Raw genomic sequence first — 18,788 nt, forward strand, 5'->3', positions numbered from 1 at the left:
GGTTGATGAGACTCTTTCTTCAAATTCTCTCTCAAAAGTTTTGTAGAAACAGTTTGGCTCTGAAGCAGACATCCTGAATACTGTTAAGCTAGTAATTAGCTCATGTTTCTAAAATAATCCCCTTCACATACACTAAAGTGTCTGCTTATATAGAACTTCAACTCATCTAGGGAGAAATACTATAATAATAAACGTTGGCATCCAAATTGAAACAGCATGAGGTTCCCAACAAATGTTTATGAAAACATTTGTTTTCTTATAGTCGGTTTAATCTTGAAATTTATGTCTATGCCTGTGTACAAGGACAGTGTGTTTGGGACTCTGTTACGCCCCCCGCCTTCTGCAAACCAAACACACATCTGAACCCTGGCCCCACACGTGACAGGACTCACCAGAAACAGGCACCATAATGAGAAGTCAGGACTTTCAGGTATGTCACTCTAAGACCACCCTACTAGAGAAGGCCCTCAGATCACAAAGCCAAGGTCCCTTATGGAAACCCTGGCAATTAGACACTAATAATGGATTGAAGGTGTAAAATTCACCTCAGTTCACCACCAGCAGACTAAACAATCCAGATGACAAGAGAAAGGTTTGTGAGAAGGAGGAAGAATTCATTACAATACTACCAGGAAGCTTGTAAAAGCATATCGACTTTGACAAACATAATGAAATAACAACAACTGTTTTGAAATGAAGGGCATTAGATCTGAGTGAAATCCCTAGACAGACACCATTATGAATCATTAGAATGCTTACTTTGTGAATTAACATTAGTTTGATTTTTTTTCTTAATATTGCCAACTTCAACCACCACTGGAGTGCCTGGTGGTTTTTTTTTTTTTTCATTCATTACTTTGCTTTTCATAAAGAGGACATTTGTTTCATACCCAAGGAGGAAAAGATCTACAACGTATAAATAGGTGCCTCTCTGATCGTGGAAGAAAATGAAATGCCAAGAGACCATTTAGGACTGATCTCTCTTCTTTTTGTTCTGTAGTACCAAGGCCAACTTATATTTTTCTCAAGAAAGGTAGTGTTTTGAGGTATGACAAGAGGACAAAACTCTCTTATTTCGTTTTTTTGGGGGGAAAAAAACATACACTGTAACTTACAGATAATATTTTTAAAGTGTAAGTTTGTTTTTAGCAAACTTTTTAGACTATTAGAATTTATTCTTCTAAAAGAGACATGAGGGGTGCCTGGATGGCTCAGTTGGTTGGGTGTCCAACTTCAGCTTAGACCATGATCTCATAGCTTGTGTGTTCGAGCCCCATGTAGGGCTCTGTGCTGACAGCTTGGAGCCTGGAGCCTGCTTTGGATTTTGTGTCTCCCTCTCTCTCTGCCCCTCCCCACTCATGTTCTGTTCTCTCTCTTTCCTTTAAATATAAATAAACATTAAAAAAGACTTTTTAAAGAGACGTGAAATTTGGGAATTTAAATATGCAAATGGACTCAGGAAGTTAAGTTAATACAGAAAGAATTTGAAATTCACAGCATGGTAGAGCTAGAGTCTGATGACAGTGCATTCAACAATAGTGGTATTAGGACACCTCGGTTCTGTAACAGTTATTTCTAAACTGATGACTAATATCTATTCGACAGTATATAATTTTATCAGCTTCTGATAGTTCTGTGATGGATGGGTTGAAGAGAGCAAGGGGGGAAATGTGTTCTTTAAAAGATTAAACATTCGGGGTGCCTGGATAGCTCAGCTGGTTAAGTGTATAACTCTTGATTTCAGCGCAGGTCATGACTGGTTCTTGAGATTGAGCCCCATGTCAGGCTTTGTGCTGACAGTATGGAGCCTGCTTGAGACTCTCTCTCTCCCTCTCTTTCTGTCTCTTCCTTGATCGTGCTGTCTGTCTCTCCCCCCATTAAAAGAAATAAATAAACATTAAAAAAATAAAAATTAGGGGTGCCTGGGTGGCTCAGTCAGGTAAGCATCCGACTTTGGTTCAGGTCATGATCTCACAGTTCATGAGTTTGAGTCCCGCATTGGGCTCTGTGCTGTCAGCTCAGAGCGTGGAACCTGCTCCAAATTCTGTGTCTCCCTCTCTCTCTGCCCCTCCCCTGATCAGGCTCTGTCTCTCTCTCTCTCAAAAATAAACATTAAAAAAGTATATAAAAGATTAAACATCAAGTCTTCCTCTTGCTGAGGTAAATGACAACATTTCTTTAGTTTCCATTTGTTTAGTCACAGAAGCCTGCATGAGAGCCGTGAGCTTCCAGATAGTTTTGAAATGAGGCTCAGATGTTAAAACTGCCAAATAGCTTATCTTGATTACCTGACAAAAAAAATCATACTGAATAGCTATAATGTCTGCCAACATGTTTCTAGTTTTCTAGAAGGAAAAGGAAGGTTTATTGCTTCCAACATGAAAGCCAAAGCCACAGCCTTTCACATCAGGGTCCTCCTCTGGTGTGTAACTGAGGATGCTGATTCCACAAATCAAACGCTGCTCTCTGATGGCAACAAAATGACATGAATATGTGGATACAATGAGGCTTTTAAAGTTCAGCAGGGTCAAGTCTAGTCCTCATAGACTGGATTCGAGGTTCCTCCCAGGACATTACTTAGCATATAGACAAGGCACAAGTGGTCACCTCTGTTGATTGCTAATTGCAATTCATCATCCCGAATGTGATGACACTATTGCTTGGACAAACTACTTGACTTGAAGGAATATAAAGAGATCTCACCTTTTGGGATCTACGATTTTGTAGAGTTTTCCATTGTGAGACTGGGTCATACTTTTACTACTTGATAGAATGTAAACTTCACCTGTGAAGACAAAAATACAGTAAGTTAATTTACAGTATTATAAGGCCTTCCTTTCTATTGTCTAAGCAGATATTTTATATAAATGAATGGATACTTTATTTATTTGTTTATTTAATTTTTTTAATGCTTATTTATTTTTGAGAGAGAGTGAGACAGAATGCAAGCAGGGGAGGGGCAGAGAGAGAGGGAGACACAGAATCCGAAGCAGGCTCTAGACTCTTAGCTGTCAGCACAGAGCCCAACATGGGGCTCAGATCCATGGACCATGAAATCATGACCTGAGGCGAAGTGGGAGGGTTAAGTGACTGAGCCACTCAGGTGCCCCAATAAACAGATATTTTATATTTATTTTTTATATCTATTTGAATATGTGTATACATATGTATATATGTATGTGTATGTATATGCATGTGTGTACACACACGTGTATGTCGTGTATCTGTATCTCTCTATATATTTCCTCACATCCTCAAGAAGATCACTTGCTTAAAAATGATGAGAGTCTCTGGGGCACCTGGGTGGTTCAGTCAGTTAAGCGTCTGACTTCAGCTCAAGTCATGATCTCACAGTTCATGGGTTTGAGTCCTGCATGGGGCTCTGTGCTGACAGCTCAGAGCCTGGAAGCTGCTTCGGATTCTGTGTCTCCCTCTCTCTCTTTGTTCCTCTCCCACTCACACTCTGTCTTTCTCTCTCTCTCTCTCTCTCAAACATAAATAAACATTAAAAAAAAGGTTTTTTTTAAAGATTATGAGAGTCCCACAAGTCTACTTTCACAGTGCATCCAGAATTCAGTCACTTCTCTCTACGTCCTACTACTATTGCAGAACAAGCAGATACCAGTTTGTCCTGGATTAGGGCAGCAGCCTCCTAACTGATCTCCCTGTTTCCCCCTTTGTTCTTCTATGTTTAATTTCATCCACAGAAGATCTTTTAAAGCAAGTTACATCATTTAAGTTGGATCACGTTCCTTTGTTTCAGTACTTTCAATGAATGGCTTCTAATCTCTTTTAGAGAAAAATAAGTCCTGATAGTGGCCTATGATGCANCTCTTGGTCACCCCTCCCTAACCTCAATGGCCTCTTGGCTTTGTACACCTGAGGCAGCTCCTGTGCCTGGCTCCTGTTGAAGGAGGCCCCTCTGTTTCAGGCTCTTCCTGTCAGCTCCTGACTCAGTTCCTATCTCAGCTTCTGTTCCAGGCTCTACCTGTCTCAGAATCTGTCCGAAGTTGTGCCAGCCTCCTGTCCTTCACTAGACCTCCATTAGGTTGACTTTTCTTTCCCCCTTCAAGTTTGTACATAAATATCATCTTTTCTGACTATTTAAAATTGCACTTCTCCCAACCCTATCTCAATCCTTTTTCACACTGGGACTTTTCTCCAAAGCATTTATTACCAATTGACATTATATACAGATATCTATATCTATATACATATACATATGTATACAGCCAATATGGGGCTCAAACCCACGACCCCGAGATCAAAAGTTGGATGCTCTCCCAACTGAGCCAGCCAGGTGCCCGCATACGGCTCTTAAGTAAAGCCAAAGAGTATCACATTATGGCATAAGTAAGTGAAATCAAGTTTAATTTTAACTATAGAGTATACATGATGCTGTAGCTTTTGGACCGTAAGGCCTGTATATGCTTTATTTGTTACGTCTGCTCCCAACTTAGTTTTAAGTGCAGATAGATGTTTGGATATTTTAACCAATGGTGGTGACACTAACAGGATAATTGATGGTGACTCATTTGCAGTAAGGTCTGGGGAACTCAGAATGATTCAGTTACAACATCTAAATATTCATTTCTAACTGCCACAATTTAATCCTCATTTATATTTTAAAACCAGGGTTTGCTAATGAAACTTAAATTACATTACAGAGGATTTCAGTGAAAAAGAGTATCTCTTTGGTTTTCTTGAGTGGGCTAGGAGATACCAAGGGAAAATTAATTGTAAATGTTTTCAATGTTGGAACAAGAAAAGAACAGATTGGACTTCTTTTCTTTAAATCATTATATTCCTGTGGCTCTGAAATCCATGTTAAGCCCTTGTTAAACTAAGTGACTGGCATAAAACTATTTACTGACGAATCCCCAGTTTGGTGTATAAAACCAAAGCTGGACTCCTAGAGAAAATATTCGGATTCAGATGGGAAACACAACTCTTCTTACTTAACACCTAAAATTCATCTCTGAGCCTAACGGAGCATAGAAGCTCTGGTTTGTTTGGGTGCTGATCTTTAAACAGTATCATTATGAAAGCTGTGTTTATCTCTATAATTTAAAATAAGTAGCATTTTTTTCTCTTTGATTGCATTCCAATTTCAACTTCTTTTTGCTTGTAGTTGTGTACATTTTGATAATATTTTATTCATTCAGAAGCTAACTTTTATTCTGTTGGAAAGCAGATCTACAAATTCAGCTTATCTTACACAAGTTGCATTCTCCAATGGACCAAAAAAAAAAAAAAAAAATCAGAAATAGAGGATAAGGTGAGACTCAAATTGCAACAATTTTTAAAATATTTGGTCCAAGAGACGTGGAAAGGCTTTCAGATAGAAAACAAATGACACAGCTTTACCTAAATTTTAATTAGATATTTAGGATTTTCTCTCATTAGGACTCAAAAATTCTCTTTTGTTCTTGCCTTCCATTTTCCTGCTTTGTTACTTTTATATTTATGGAGCAAAGATAGGATTGAAAGATGCCCAGGGAAAGATCATTGGGAGAGAACACATGCCTGGGCCATCTCTCATCTCCACAGGAGGTCATCTTTGCTGCAGGTTACCACTGCCAGCAAATGCAGGACGAGAGGGTTATTATTAAAACAGAGCCTCTTGGGCAAGGGAGTGAGAATGGAACTTAATAGAAATAGTTTGTACAGTACCTAATTCATCTTCTCCAAATCCCAAGATGTGACCTGAAAAGTAACCTCTACAGGAACCACTGTTGCCGAGACAGAGTGGTTTTTCTTGCCATTGCTTGCTCACTGGACTTTGCTGGAGGGTTAAGAAATTCCTACAACAGAAACATACCATAAAATTACAATGAAACTATGTGTTGGCTTTAAAAAAAAAAGCAATAAAATGCTTAGAATAAAGCTCACTAAATCATTGTTATGCCATAAACCTGGCTTCTAAAAGGAAAAGGAATATAGCCCATAATGTGTGCAAATACTCTGAAATTCTCATGTGGGGAGAAAGTACTTAAAGATAATATTTTGTTTGGAGGGGGGCACTAAAAGTACCTGAGTATGAGAAAAGCCCTCCCCTTCATCCAGAGAATGATACTTCCTCTCCAGGACTAGACTCCATGCTGTGCTATTAATCAGAGAGAGGGACAGGGGGAAGATCATGGGGTCAGTACACTTTTCTAGTTCCTTTTAGTGACCAAGCATATCAGCTCTGCCATATGCCTGAATGCCAGTGACTTGGGAAACAAGATTCTTAATTTGGGTTTCATCACAGAGTTCCTTCTAATTATCCACAATGTGACCTCTAAAATTCAGGCTAAAATGTAATTTTGTAGTATTCTTACCAAAAAAGACAAATTGAGTTCTACTGTAAAAAGTCCTAAAACGTCTGGCAAAAACAAAATTTCTTAGCCTTCCAGTTCCCAAATAATTTGGAAATATTTGTACAACTCAGGTATAACAATGGTTTTCAAGTTACTCACTATCATGGTAAATTTATTTTAAGGGTGAAGGGAAAAGTCTACATCATATGAAAAGTCCATCTGAAGACTTCTCTCCTCTTAAATATTATATTATGAATTTAATCAAATTTGTTGAAAAAGCATCTCTTAGGAAGTTCATTAATAAAACCACCATAGATAATGAACTAAAAGAAAATAATAATCTTCATATGTGTACCTGACCTGACCCCCAAAGGGAGACAATCATTTGAATATTTTATGGCAGTTTGCCCACTAATTAATGGATATGGCATTTGATACATGAAATTACGGTATCAGGAAACCTACCCATTACGGTCTCCAAACACATAGCTTCCATACAGTCTTTCAGACTGGCAGCCTCGGTAAACAAATCCACCCACCAAAGGACCATTGCTGAATGGCTTGAATTCTAAAAGTGATGGCTCACTTTCTGGAAAGAAATAAACATAACATTAGATCAAATGAAACATATTTTTATGAAATAAAAGCAACATAGGCAAAGTAATATTATTATGGAAATTTATTTTCCATCTTACAAGCTGAATCCTTGTCATAGGTATTTAGTAAAAATAATTCCCATTGCTTAATAATATCAAATATAAAGAGCCTCCATGCACATCATACTGAAATGGAATGCTCTATGAATGCTTGCTGTTATAAATGCCACACATACCAAATTTTCAATGACAATAGAATCTGGATATTTTGGAAATCATGGTTACTTACTTAAGAACCAAATACTGTTAAACAATTATAATTTTGTATTGATTTTTTTTTGTAGATATGCCTCTGCATATATTTAGTAAATTAAGCCAGACTTCTATCAAGTTATATAAAATGTTTGAGATTTCATTTTTTTAATGGAGATAAAAGTATAGTGCATAAAAGGTCCTTAAAACCACATTTGTAGCGGCGCCTGAGTGGCTCAGTCAGTTAAGCATCCGACTTCGGCTCAGGTCATGATCTCACGGTTTGTGGGTTCGAGCCCCACATCAGGTTCTGTGCTGACAGCTAGCTCAGAGCCCGGAGCCTGTCTTTGGATTCTGTGTCTCCCTCTCTCTCTGACCCTCCCCTGCTCATGCTGTCTCTCTCTCTCTCTCTCTCTCTCTCTCAGAAATAAATAAAACATTAAAAAAACACCACATTTGTATATTTAAAAACATTGTCACTCAAGTAATATCTTCATTTAAACTATTTTAAGAGTTTTGTTTAAAGAGTTGTATGGTTAACAAAGTCTGTTGCAGCCAGTCTTTTTTAAATTACATGTGTACAGTCACATCTCAATCTTTCCATTTGTGTCATTATATAGTTGATATGTGTACGCTAATTGCAATGGAAAAGATGTAAAGCCAGTTGCAAATTAATCTGAGGATTACTTATTATGTGCTTAATGTCAAATAAGTCACTATCAACATGCAGTATTTAAGCAAAAGTTTTTGTGGAGAGACAATAATGTTAAAGTAATTGTCCCTTCCGATGTAATTAGGGTGAATATATTATCAAAAGTAGAAAAGATTAAGTTTTAACTAGTACACTGCAAGGTAGCATAACTTCAAGGTCATGAACTCTGGAGTGAGTCAGCTTGGGTTTAAACCCAGGCCCTGCCACTTTATGTTGTATGATAATTAACCTTTGTGTGCCTCAGTTTCCCCATCTGAAAAATGTGGCCAATAATAGTGTCTATCACATGGAGTTGTTCTGTGAATGAAATGAATCAAGTTTATAATGTTAGTACAGGGGCTGGCATGTAGTCAGTACTGACAGATGGTTATTTTGTTTTCATTTTTGTTTTCCACTTTGCTGAAGTAAAAATAAATAAAATTCTAAAATATTCAAAGAGTACATTGTGGCAATTTGATATATGTACACTGGGGAGAGGATTCTGTGGATGTGTTTTGAAAACCTAACTATAAGGCTATCAATACTGTAGCCAGTTTCAGCTGGACCCCAATTAACGTGATAGGAGAATTTAGTTTAATCCACAAATATAGCCAAAATTCCATCAAACTAGTGACTCATGATATTTTTTTTCCAAACCACATTATTCTTTGGTTTGGCTTTTATAAGACGTGTGTGTGCGCACACACAAATACCTGAAAAAAAATAAAGTAAAATAACCGAATACCACATGAACTAACACAGCTGCTTCATTCCTGGTGCTAAATAAATATCTGTATTGAATGAGTAAATAGAAGAAGCAATCAATTTAATAATCTTAATCTACTGTGTTCCCTGACTCATAATAATTTTGATATATTGCTTCCTCCAAAAGGAGTAAATACTAAAACACTGAAAAATATTAAGTTTTTTGGACTTCGTTATTTTCTGACTTTATTTTGTATATCTAAAACACTCTAGTAATCATGTTAGTAAAAGTAATGTCTAAACATCCCATTTTCATGACTTGGGTAAATAACAAGTTTTCACGTGTCTATTGCTTTGTTTTCTCTACAATAGGTATCTTAAAGAAATTACATTACTATTTGAAACACTTAAGATTTTTCTAATTGCTGAGACTGGCCTATTGGGTATTGAGGAATTTCTTACCTTTAACTCGTTTTTCTTGTATGTTAAGATGTTAAGATAAATTCTGCCTTATATATTGAATAAATAGAAGTTACTCATCTTACTTCTCAGATGAGCAAAATATACACAGCTAATTTTTGAAGGTCCATTAAATTTTTTGGACCTACAGAGAACAGTTTAATCCATGGGAAAGGTAATTACCCAAATGGAACTCTTCGGGCTTGTAAGAGTCACTGGACCTTTAAAAATGTGTGCAATTTACTTGCTTACCACTGTTAGGTCAGTGTTTTTATGCTTTGCCAAAAGCAAATTCATTTTGTAGAAATCCTCTTCTTTTCAATTAATATGCTAAAATAAAACAAAGCCCAAACTAAAGCCAAATCAACAAATTATGCTCTACTTACCATAATCTTTCCCCTTTATTATCTGTAGAATTCTGGCTGATGATCTGTTCTTTCCATTGGAGTCTGAACAAAGTATTGTTAAATTGATGTTTATATCAGTGGGATGTCGATCCACAGCACATCTGCATAACAAAAGAGGGACATCCATGAATTCCTACCAGCGTATTTTCTAAACTGAGATTGGAGATTCCTGACATAGGAACCCCTTTGTGGGCTGGCAAGGATGCTGTGGGCTATTTCCTTGGATGCTCTGCAGAAATATCCTAATTTGTTTGATCACTCTGCTGAAGCTAAACGATCCCCAGAGAATATTGCCTAATTTCCCTTGGTATCTGTCTCTAGTACGAACATGCACATTGACCTGAAACATTTGTCGGTGTTATTATTAAGGACTATCGCATAAGTAATACACGGGGAAGGCACGCGAACCAGCAGCCGCAGCAACTCACATCTGCAACACACCAACAGAATTCGTTTTGGTAATTGTTTTGTGTTTGTATATGGAACGGCTATATTCTAAAGCTCAGGCTGCTCTAACAAAGGAAAGAGAGCACTACAATGTAGGGAATAAAATAAAACTGGTCCCCCGCAACCACTGAAGTCTCTTATTTTACGTTGACTCTATCTTCATGTCACCCCCAGTCTGGGGTTAGAATGTTTCTATGACTTAAGCCACCAACTCTCAACTCCATGAGTGCAGGGACCCCTCCAACTTCTTTATCACTGTGTTTCCATTACCTAACTCAAACCCAGTGATATCAAAGGGGCTCAATATTTGTTGAACATTTAACTCAATGAGGGACTGGGCGTGTTGAGTTTGGGTTGCTGGAAAAATGAAGCTGTATAATATAATTATTTCTGAAGTTCTCACAAATGTGGAAAACAGTGTTGCTTTGTTTTCAGGTTTCTCCACTTTGATATTCTTGACATTTTGAGCCAAATAAATCTTTGAGTGGGAAACTGGAAGGAAGAGGTTCTGTCCTGAGCATGTAGGAAGTTTAGCAGCATGTCAGTAGCATGAACTCCTCCTCCAGAGTTGTGAAAACCAAAAATGTTTCTAGACATTGCCAAATATGCTCTGGGGGCAAAATCTTCCCATTGGGAATCACTGTTTTAGGTCAACAAAATACATGAATGTCTGAACCAAACCAAACCTTTGGGGCTTCTAAATAAACTAGAAAACAAAACAACCTGGGAGTAGGTTCTGGGGCTTAAGACACATTAAGGGTCATATACAGCAATCATCTCAACAACAATAATAACAACAAAATAAAAACGGTTGCATCCGAATGATCCCATTCATAATAGGGAAACTCTAAGCCTGACCTGCCAAAGATGAGTTAGTTGTTCTGTGGCAGAACAGTCCCTGTATTGTCCTCTCTAATTCAATGATTCACAGAGTACAATGCCTGGCAGGGAACATGACACAGAGGCGATATGACTTAGGGTGTAACTAAATCCATGGATATGGAGAAATTTTTCCCATATTGCCTTTCTTTTAAAGATGGAGAATCTACGACAAAAGAAGGTCTGACCACTTTCTATCAAGAAAAGAGCAAATCTGGAAGAAAAGGCCAGGTCTCTCAAAGGTGGAGGTGCCGGATGCCATCCAGTCTAGTTCTGGCTGAATACTATGTCCGCTGAGAACCACTTGACCTTTCTAATCTTTAGTTTCTTATGGAAAAAAAGAGGTGGGTACATGTGGGTACTGGTCCTTATACATCTGTCCAAATCCACTGTAGGTCCACAGTGAACCCTAATGTAAACTTTGGACTTTGGGTGATAGTGATGTGTCCAAATAGGTTCTTCCATTGTAACAAATGGACTACTCTGGTGAGGGATGTGGCTAATGGGGAGGTTAGGCATGTACGGGGGCAGGGGCATGTGGGAAATCTCTGTACCTTCTGCCCAATGTTTCTGTCTTTAAAATCGAAGTCTTTGAAAAACAAAAAAAGGAAAAAGGGTGGTACCTGATGCCAGCTACCTCAGAATACTGCCTGAGTGGCATAAATGAGACAGTATGTGCAAGCTACTGAGTTCAGCACTGTGCACCAAGGTGCTTAATACAAGTCAGCTTTACTGTCAGCCAGTAATTGTTTTACTTTCCTTTCTGCTTTATTAAATCATTCTCTGCTTGACACACTCTTGGAGGGAGGCACAGGCTCCCCGTTGCTGCCAGAGGAGGTAAGACTCCACAGCTCAGGCACCCTGCCATATGCAAGGTCTGTAAACTGCCTCATCCTGAGTTTTTGCACTGAGGGTCCAGGACCCCTGGGAAGGCTGCATGAAAGCCTCAGTGGGATTGTGGTGACTCAGGCTGCTCAACTTCAAAGTGCTGCTTTGCGGTGGTATCTGCGAGTTCTGAGCTATAGGAATGGAATGTGACAGTTTCCTCCACATCCTGAACCCACCGTAAGTACTCCCTGTCGCACAGATTTTAAGATCTGCTGAGATGCCAAAAAGGAAATGAACTGTAGGCTTGGACTTTGATGGAGGGGAGATGAAGGGCATGAGGGATTATAAAAATAAAAAGTTCGAGAAATACTCACCTTGCACATAGTGAACACTCAATAAACATTAAATGGCAATAATAACTTAGCTAGTAAATGAATGAATGTGGCCAAATATCCCATAGTATGAATAAGAGACCACAGATTGGATGAAGCTTTCATCACAGAATTGCTATATTATACTTCAGAGCATTTTTTAAGTGTACCCCAAATTTCTCACTCTACATACATCTCAGTGTTCCTTTCTGTATAGTTCACTGTAGTAAACAGTCCGTATGAATTCCTTTAGTATTTATCATTTTCTTTTCAGGTGAAAAAAATGTCCACATTGAGCTCAACTCCTTACAAACTGATACTGCATCATCATATTTAAGTGAAGCTGTGATAAGAAGCACAATTTATTTAAAACCTATCAGGTGTGTCAGGCACTCTACTTTGTGCTTTTTTTCTAGATTTGCTTTTAATCGTGACAGCACTTTCCAAAGCTATTACCACCCCCATTGGATGCATACAGAAATTTTCATTTAGAGGAGTTTAAGGAGAAAAATAAAAACATTTATTATCTAAATCTGAAAAATTGAAGTCTTAATCATTACACTAGTCCAACAGTGTTTAATAATAACACTCTAGAACTTTCAGGCACTTTTTCTCCATAAATTTGTTCTCTTCCATATGTCTGATCTGCTGTCTCAATCTGGTTCACACAGTAATAGAAGAAAGAGTGCTGAGATGATGAGCTGGTGTGATTTTACAAGCGGAACCTTGGACACCACCTGTGGCTGCTCTGTGCCTGGAACCCCTCATTCTCTTTACTGTTTCTGAATCCTGGCTGGGCTGGGCTCTATAGCAGGCAGGGACTGGGTGGGGGGCGGGGGAGCGCAGGATGTGCTCTCACCTTCCTGGATCGTGCAGGCCGTGCGCAAACACTTCTGGGGGCTGGTTGGTGCTGTTGAAGTGCGGGTTACTCCTGGGTATGGAATAAGGCACGTTGCACATATCTGTGTCCACGTCCAGCCGGAGCACCGACCCTGTGAAATCACTGAGAAATTGGATGACGAGGGTCAGTATTTTCTGCTTTTGTTACGTATTTCACCTAAACTAAATGTGGGAAGGTCGCTGGACAGTCAAAAAAAATCATTCCCCCATTTGAGACAAAATTATTAAAGTTACGAATCCATGTCGTGGGAAATGACACCGGGGGTAGTTTGATTTTGCACAAGCGGCAGCACGGCGACATAGCTCAGTAGTGGTCAAGGATTGCTGCATCACTAGCGCGCTGCATTTTACAGCTGGTCCTTATCTTTTGCCAGTCCCTGGGTTTTCTGTGCCCCCGAAAGCACCACTGGACTTTGTGCGTCCCTCGCGCAAACCACGCAGCACTGACTCATTCTAGCACATTTGGGTATAGCGACTTCCAAAAATATCATCAGCGTATTACTGAATTTTTCTTCATTTTATAAGTGCAGACACCCATAATAAAACTTAAATGTTTAACCAAGGCGACATAATTCTAAGACGGCCATCCCCACCCCCACCACCCCCACCCCCAAAGACAGCTCTTAACTCACTGTTCTGACCCATCTTCTCCTGGCTGGCAATTAAGACATTTGAACATCAAGGGGAAGTTTTTTGATTTTTTTTCTTTTTTACCTTAACCCATCCATTTCTTCCATATCATCCAGTGTGATCATCCCGTCACCAAGAATGATGTACAAAAAGCCCTCAGGGCCAAAGAGCAGTTGTCCGCCTAGATGCTTTCTGTGGAGTTCGGCAACTTCAAGAAATACTCTGGCTGTTCTCAAATCAACTTGATGAGGATTTTTTCTACATGGAGGGGAGGAAACAATACCATGATTGTTAAAGGTGTGAGGTGAATCCACTAAAAGTAAATGGTACACAGACAGGGAAGCAAACATTTGGTGTGTAAATAAGGAAACATGCTTGAAATGGAACTAATAAACGTGACTGAAAAATTATGTTATTTTCTTTTTTTTTTACTTTATTTTTTATTTTTTTTTTAATAGTTTATTGTCAAATTAGTTTCCACATAACACTCAGTGCTCATCCCCACAAGTGTCCTCCTCCATGCCCATCCCCCCTCCCCCCCACATCCATCAGTCCTCAGTTTTTGTCAGCATTCAAGAGTCTCTCATGGTTTGCTTCTCTCCCTTTCCCCCACCATTTCCGCCCTTCTTCTCCCCCTTGTTCCTCCGTCAAGTTCCTCCTAATCCTCCTATACGTGCAAACATATGGTATTTGTCCTTCTCTGCCTGACTTATTTCGCTCAGCATAACACCCTCAAGGTCCATCCATGTTGCTACACATGGCCAGATTTCATTGTTTCTCATTGCCATGTAGTATTCCATGGTATAGATAAACCACATCTTCTTGATCCATTCGTCCGTTGATGGACACTTAGGCTCTTTCCATGTTTTAGCTATTGTGGAGAGTGCTGCTATGAACATTGGGGTACAAAATTATGTTATTTTCTAAGTTTCAGAAGTAACATTTAAGCTGAAAGATAATTGTGGAAAAATGCCAAAGCTATCATTTTTCTCAATTCTCTTTAAGGACATATAGGGGGTTTTCAGCAAGGTGGAGACTGTGGTTTAATTATGGTCACCGTAGCTTCTGAAATAATAGAAGAAGAGATAATGAGAAGATGAGATTGAAAAATATTTACGTTGCCGTGCATTTTAGTGAGTGATACCTGGAAACTGTGTATTCCACAACTCGAAGAATGTGGTCATGAGGCCCGATAGCCCATCGTTCTTGGTTGGTGGTATAAGACACATACAGCTTTCCATTTTTCTTGTAATTGGGATGGAATGCAAGGCTTAGCAGACCTCTTTCATCTCCTCCCTGCAGTCAAATGAAAAACACAAAGAATTGTGAAGTTAATTATGTTCTTTATTGTGTTTCAACTGGAACCCCAAAAGAGTCTCTTTCTTTTCTTCTGGATAATCTTTGCCCAAACTCTTTTCTTTCCTTCCTTGCCCATTGCACCAAAAGGGATTATAAAACATTTCACTCTGCGGAACTCTTTAAGGGTTAGAACAAGACAGTTGTCTTGTGTGGTTATCTATGCGCAAGACTCTTACATCACTTTTGTCCAGTGATTTGTGTATGCAGTCCTGGGAAGCTAGGAGGACAAGTTTAAGTGCTGTGAGGAATTCTTTGCTGGGTTACTAGGTTGCTTGTAGCTCATAGCAGACAAATAAAAAGGTTCATGATCAGCAGTCACTTCTAATCCAAGTCTCCCAAACCTAAAACACAGTGTGGGCTGCCAACTCCCACTGTCTTGGCAATATGTTTAGAAAACAGTGAAATTGCTTGTGTAATATGTAAACCTCTGTTTTACCCTGGAGGCATCTACATCACTTGTCACAACGATGGTGGTCTGTTCATCATAAGTAGGTAATAAGCAGCCTTGGCCTATCTACATAGGAATGAGGTATTTTTACACGTACCCTTTCACAGCATCGAGTTTTTCTTTAGAGAAGGAACGTAGAAACAGGAGGAGAGCTATACACCAGGACTGGGGCGGGACTGGGAGAGATGCTAGAGAGTAAAGGGAACACTAGGAAATAAAAGAAAGATCCCAAACAACTTTCTTTGTTATTACATGAATGTCAAGGATTGTATACATTAGGCATGCCAAATGCTGTAACAATTAAAACATCATCATGTTCTTAAATAGAAAGGCATTTTATCCTTATTTTCTGCTAATTCAGCTTGATGAAACTCAATACGGTCTTAGCATTTGCTTTATCCCACAAGTAGTCCAGGGATTTCTATAATGAAATTATAGTATCTGAAATTATCTAGATCAGAGACTTAAAAGTTCAAATTCTAATAAGCCAGTGAGTGCTTTCTCTGTAGTCTGAGGCATTATCTAAACTGGTGAAAAACATGACAAAGAAACTGAATGAAGCAACTGCTAGGACATCACCTTGCCCACCTACTTCATTACCCATCACATCTCCTGAGGCAAACAGCTAGAAGTCACCCCTTGAAAGTCTTACAGGAGGGAAGCAGTCTCAAACACTACGACTTCTTCACAAGGTTGTGCTTGGTAACGGAAGCACTCTTTTGTCTTCTTCCCCAGAAGAGCATGTGTTACTACCAAAGCACGGAGCTGTGTATGGTTGGGATTATACATCTACTGAAGAATTTAAAGTTGTAGGCATAGGGGCGCCTGGGTGGTTGAGCTTCTGACTTCGGTTCAAGTCATGATCTTGTGGCTTGTGAGTCAGAGCCCGGCATTGGGCTCTGTGCTGATAGATAACTTAGAGCCTGGAGCCTGCTTTGAATTCTGTGTCTCCCCCTCTCTCTCTACCCCTCCCCCCTTCATTCTCTCTCTCTCTGTGTCTCAAAAATAAATAAACATTACAAATGTTTTAAGTTGTAGGTATACAAGTTCACTTTTAATAAACACTGTTTGATTTATCTCTTGGATTAGAGAAAAACTGCTTTCAGAGAGACGCCATCCAAAGTAGAAACATCCAAACTTTTAAATAATAAAGTGGATGCAAATATTCCAGAACTACCTAAGTATAACTGGAGTGTTGAAAAAGCCAACCTCTTCATTTGTATGTCACAATATGCTTAATATTAATTTTAATCAAAACAATCTCATTGAAGGGGGTGGATCTAATGACTATGATTAAGGAAAATGAACCTCTATTTTTCCGATGATCTTATGGTGATTTTTTTTCTGATAGTGATTTTAGTATTGATTTGATGTTGCTTTTTTAAATAACTTCATTAAAAAGTTATCTCTTCTCATGAGATGTTGAAAGCTGGGATGCATGCCTAAGGATTGATTGTAGAAAAGCACATTTAAACCTCTTTGGCGGATGTATAAGAAAGCTGAGGGGTGGGATTTAGTTTGTGATTAATTCCTCTTCCAAATGTATTTCACTTTAAAGCTGCAGTGCAGGGTAAGTACTTTATGCCCACTTCACAAATATTTGTGTCCCACAATAAGGAGCTTTTGCTGAAAGCAGTTCTTTTGTAGTTTTTAATCAAATCATCTGGGATACAATTTGAGTTGGATAGCAGCATGGCTTAAAACTGTACTAACTGCTTTTCAGGAATTAAGAATGTAGAATTCATGCACTATAGAGAGACGAGGAAAGAGATTTAAACAAATCCACAAGTGACAGGAGATAATTGTTCACTTTAGAGATTCACCTGTCACATAAATGAATTTTATCATATCATATAAATGAAATCATTGGCATTTATTAAGGTGCCAAATATGGAAATGGAATGAAACATTTGAATTACAAGAAAATCAATTTAAAAATTAATTTTAAAAAGTCAGTAATTCTGAATTTTTTAGGATATAGGATTTACATTTGTTTAATTATTATATTACAAATGATTTCATATTTTTTATTTTTTAAATGTTTATTTTTGAGAGAGAGAGAGAGAGAGACAGAGCACGAGTGGGGGAGGGGTAGAGAGAGAGGGAGACACAGAATCTGAAGCAGGCACCAGGCTCTGAGCTGTCAGCACAGAGCCTGATGTGGGGCTCGAACTGTGAGATCATGACCTGAGCTGAAGTCTGACACCTAACTGACTGAGCCACTCAGGAGCACCTGATTTCATATCTTTAAAGTCAGCTTCCAGGTAGTGATCTGGTTGGCTCTTAGAAACACGGCTAATTATTCTTAAGTTATTTCAGAGAAATACTCACTTTCCTAACTATACCGCTAAAAAAGTTAATGTATTATGTGAGTATGCTAGAGTTTCTCTCAAAATTAGCTTTGTAAGCTCTGTAGTATAATGTGAGTCCTAAATGTTTAGAGATTGGGAAGGGGGATATATTACCACTGTCAGGAGATTAAAGTATCGATAGGCCAACATTCAGCTTGAATTGGCCTTCAGAGTTATGTTGTCGGTCTAAAGTATGTTACTGACAAATCATGATTTACGTCACAAGTACAAACCTATCTTTGAGGTCTGGATCATTTTTCAAGATCTGTATGAAGAAATATGTTGATTGGGCATGAAAGGTTTAATTCTGAAGCAGGATCTATTAGAGGCCACAATGCCAGAAACACCACTGGACATGGGAGGCTTCAGCAACATTCTTTCACCAGGAGACTGCCCAGCCTGACATCCTGAGCTCTGGTGCCTGGAGGTAGGGTAGGCCAACAGACCAGCTCTCCGGGCTCAGGGGAAAGCCCTGTGCTCACGTTACTGACTCTCTTCCTACTCCTCCCCATCTTCTCTTCTCAATTATGTGTCACTTCATGGAATTAAGGATCATGCACTCCTTCCAGAAATGTCAAATTATCAAATTGTTTCTAGTGAGCATCTGGGGAGAATGAACCCCTAGTGATTAGTTCAGCCAAGCTGGCTAAAGAGGGAGAAAAACCATTAACAGAAAGGCAAATGGACGAATCATGGTCCAGGGAGCCATTCCTTTCAAAACCACAATGACTTCTAACCTTATACTTTTGAAAACACTAGCCAAGGTCCAAAATACTTATCTTGACTCATGTGAAAAGCAGTGATTTATCAAAACATTCACATCATACTTTGTATTTCATTATTAATACTGCTTTATGTGTGCGTGCATTGCGCTTCCAGGAATGTACATCACTGCTAGAAATGGGCAACAAGTAATTCACAAAAAACACTTTAGTATTCCCTATTTGTGTAATGCTTTTTCTGTTTTGTTTTGTTAAAGTTAACTGTCTGAAACTTTTCATCCAAGCATCATAGGCTACCATGGGAACTTCCTTCCCCTTTATTCAACCTGCATCAACCCTGGGGGCAACCCCACAACCAAGCACAGGTAGTTGAATGATTTGAAAATCATGTCCCTGTATACTTTAAAGTCTTGAGCTTGACCCATGTTTCAGAGTAAATCA

General features: G+C 38.8%; 1 protein-coding gene across 1 annotated transcript in view; it reads right to left on the minus strand.

Annotated features, from left to right (window-relative positions):
* HHIP (hedgehog interacting protein) overlaps positions 1–18,788 on the minus strand; it is a 95,211-nt gene that overhangs the window by 23,138 nt on the left and 53,285 nt on the right. The window contains exons 5-11 of the mRNA XM_077755927.1: positions 14,612–14,763; positions 13,552–13,725; positions 12,797–12,940; positions 9,392–9,513; positions 6,768–6,891; positions 5,674–5,804; positions 2,704–2,785 (exon numbers count right to left, since the gene is read on the minus strand). Coding sequence (XP_077612053.1) covers positions 2,704–2,785; positions 5,674–5,804; positions 6,768–6,891; positions 9,392–9,513; positions 12,797–12,940; positions 13,552–13,725; positions 14,612–14,763 — 929 coding nt within the window. The remainder of the gene's footprint in view (positions 1–2,703; positions 2,786–5,673; positions 5,805–6,767; positions 6,892–9,391; positions 9,514–12,796; positions 12,941–13,551; positions 13,726–14,611; positions 14,764–18,788) is intronic.

This window comes from Crocuta crocuta, unplaced genomic scaffold (assembly GCF_008692635.1).
Source record: "Crocuta crocuta isolate KB4526 unplaced genomic scaffold, BGI_CrCroc_1.0 scaffold112, whole genome shotgun sequence".
NCBI classification, from domain to species: Eukaryota; Metazoa; Chordata; class Mammalia; order Carnivora; family Hyaenidae; genus Crocuta; species Crocuta crocuta.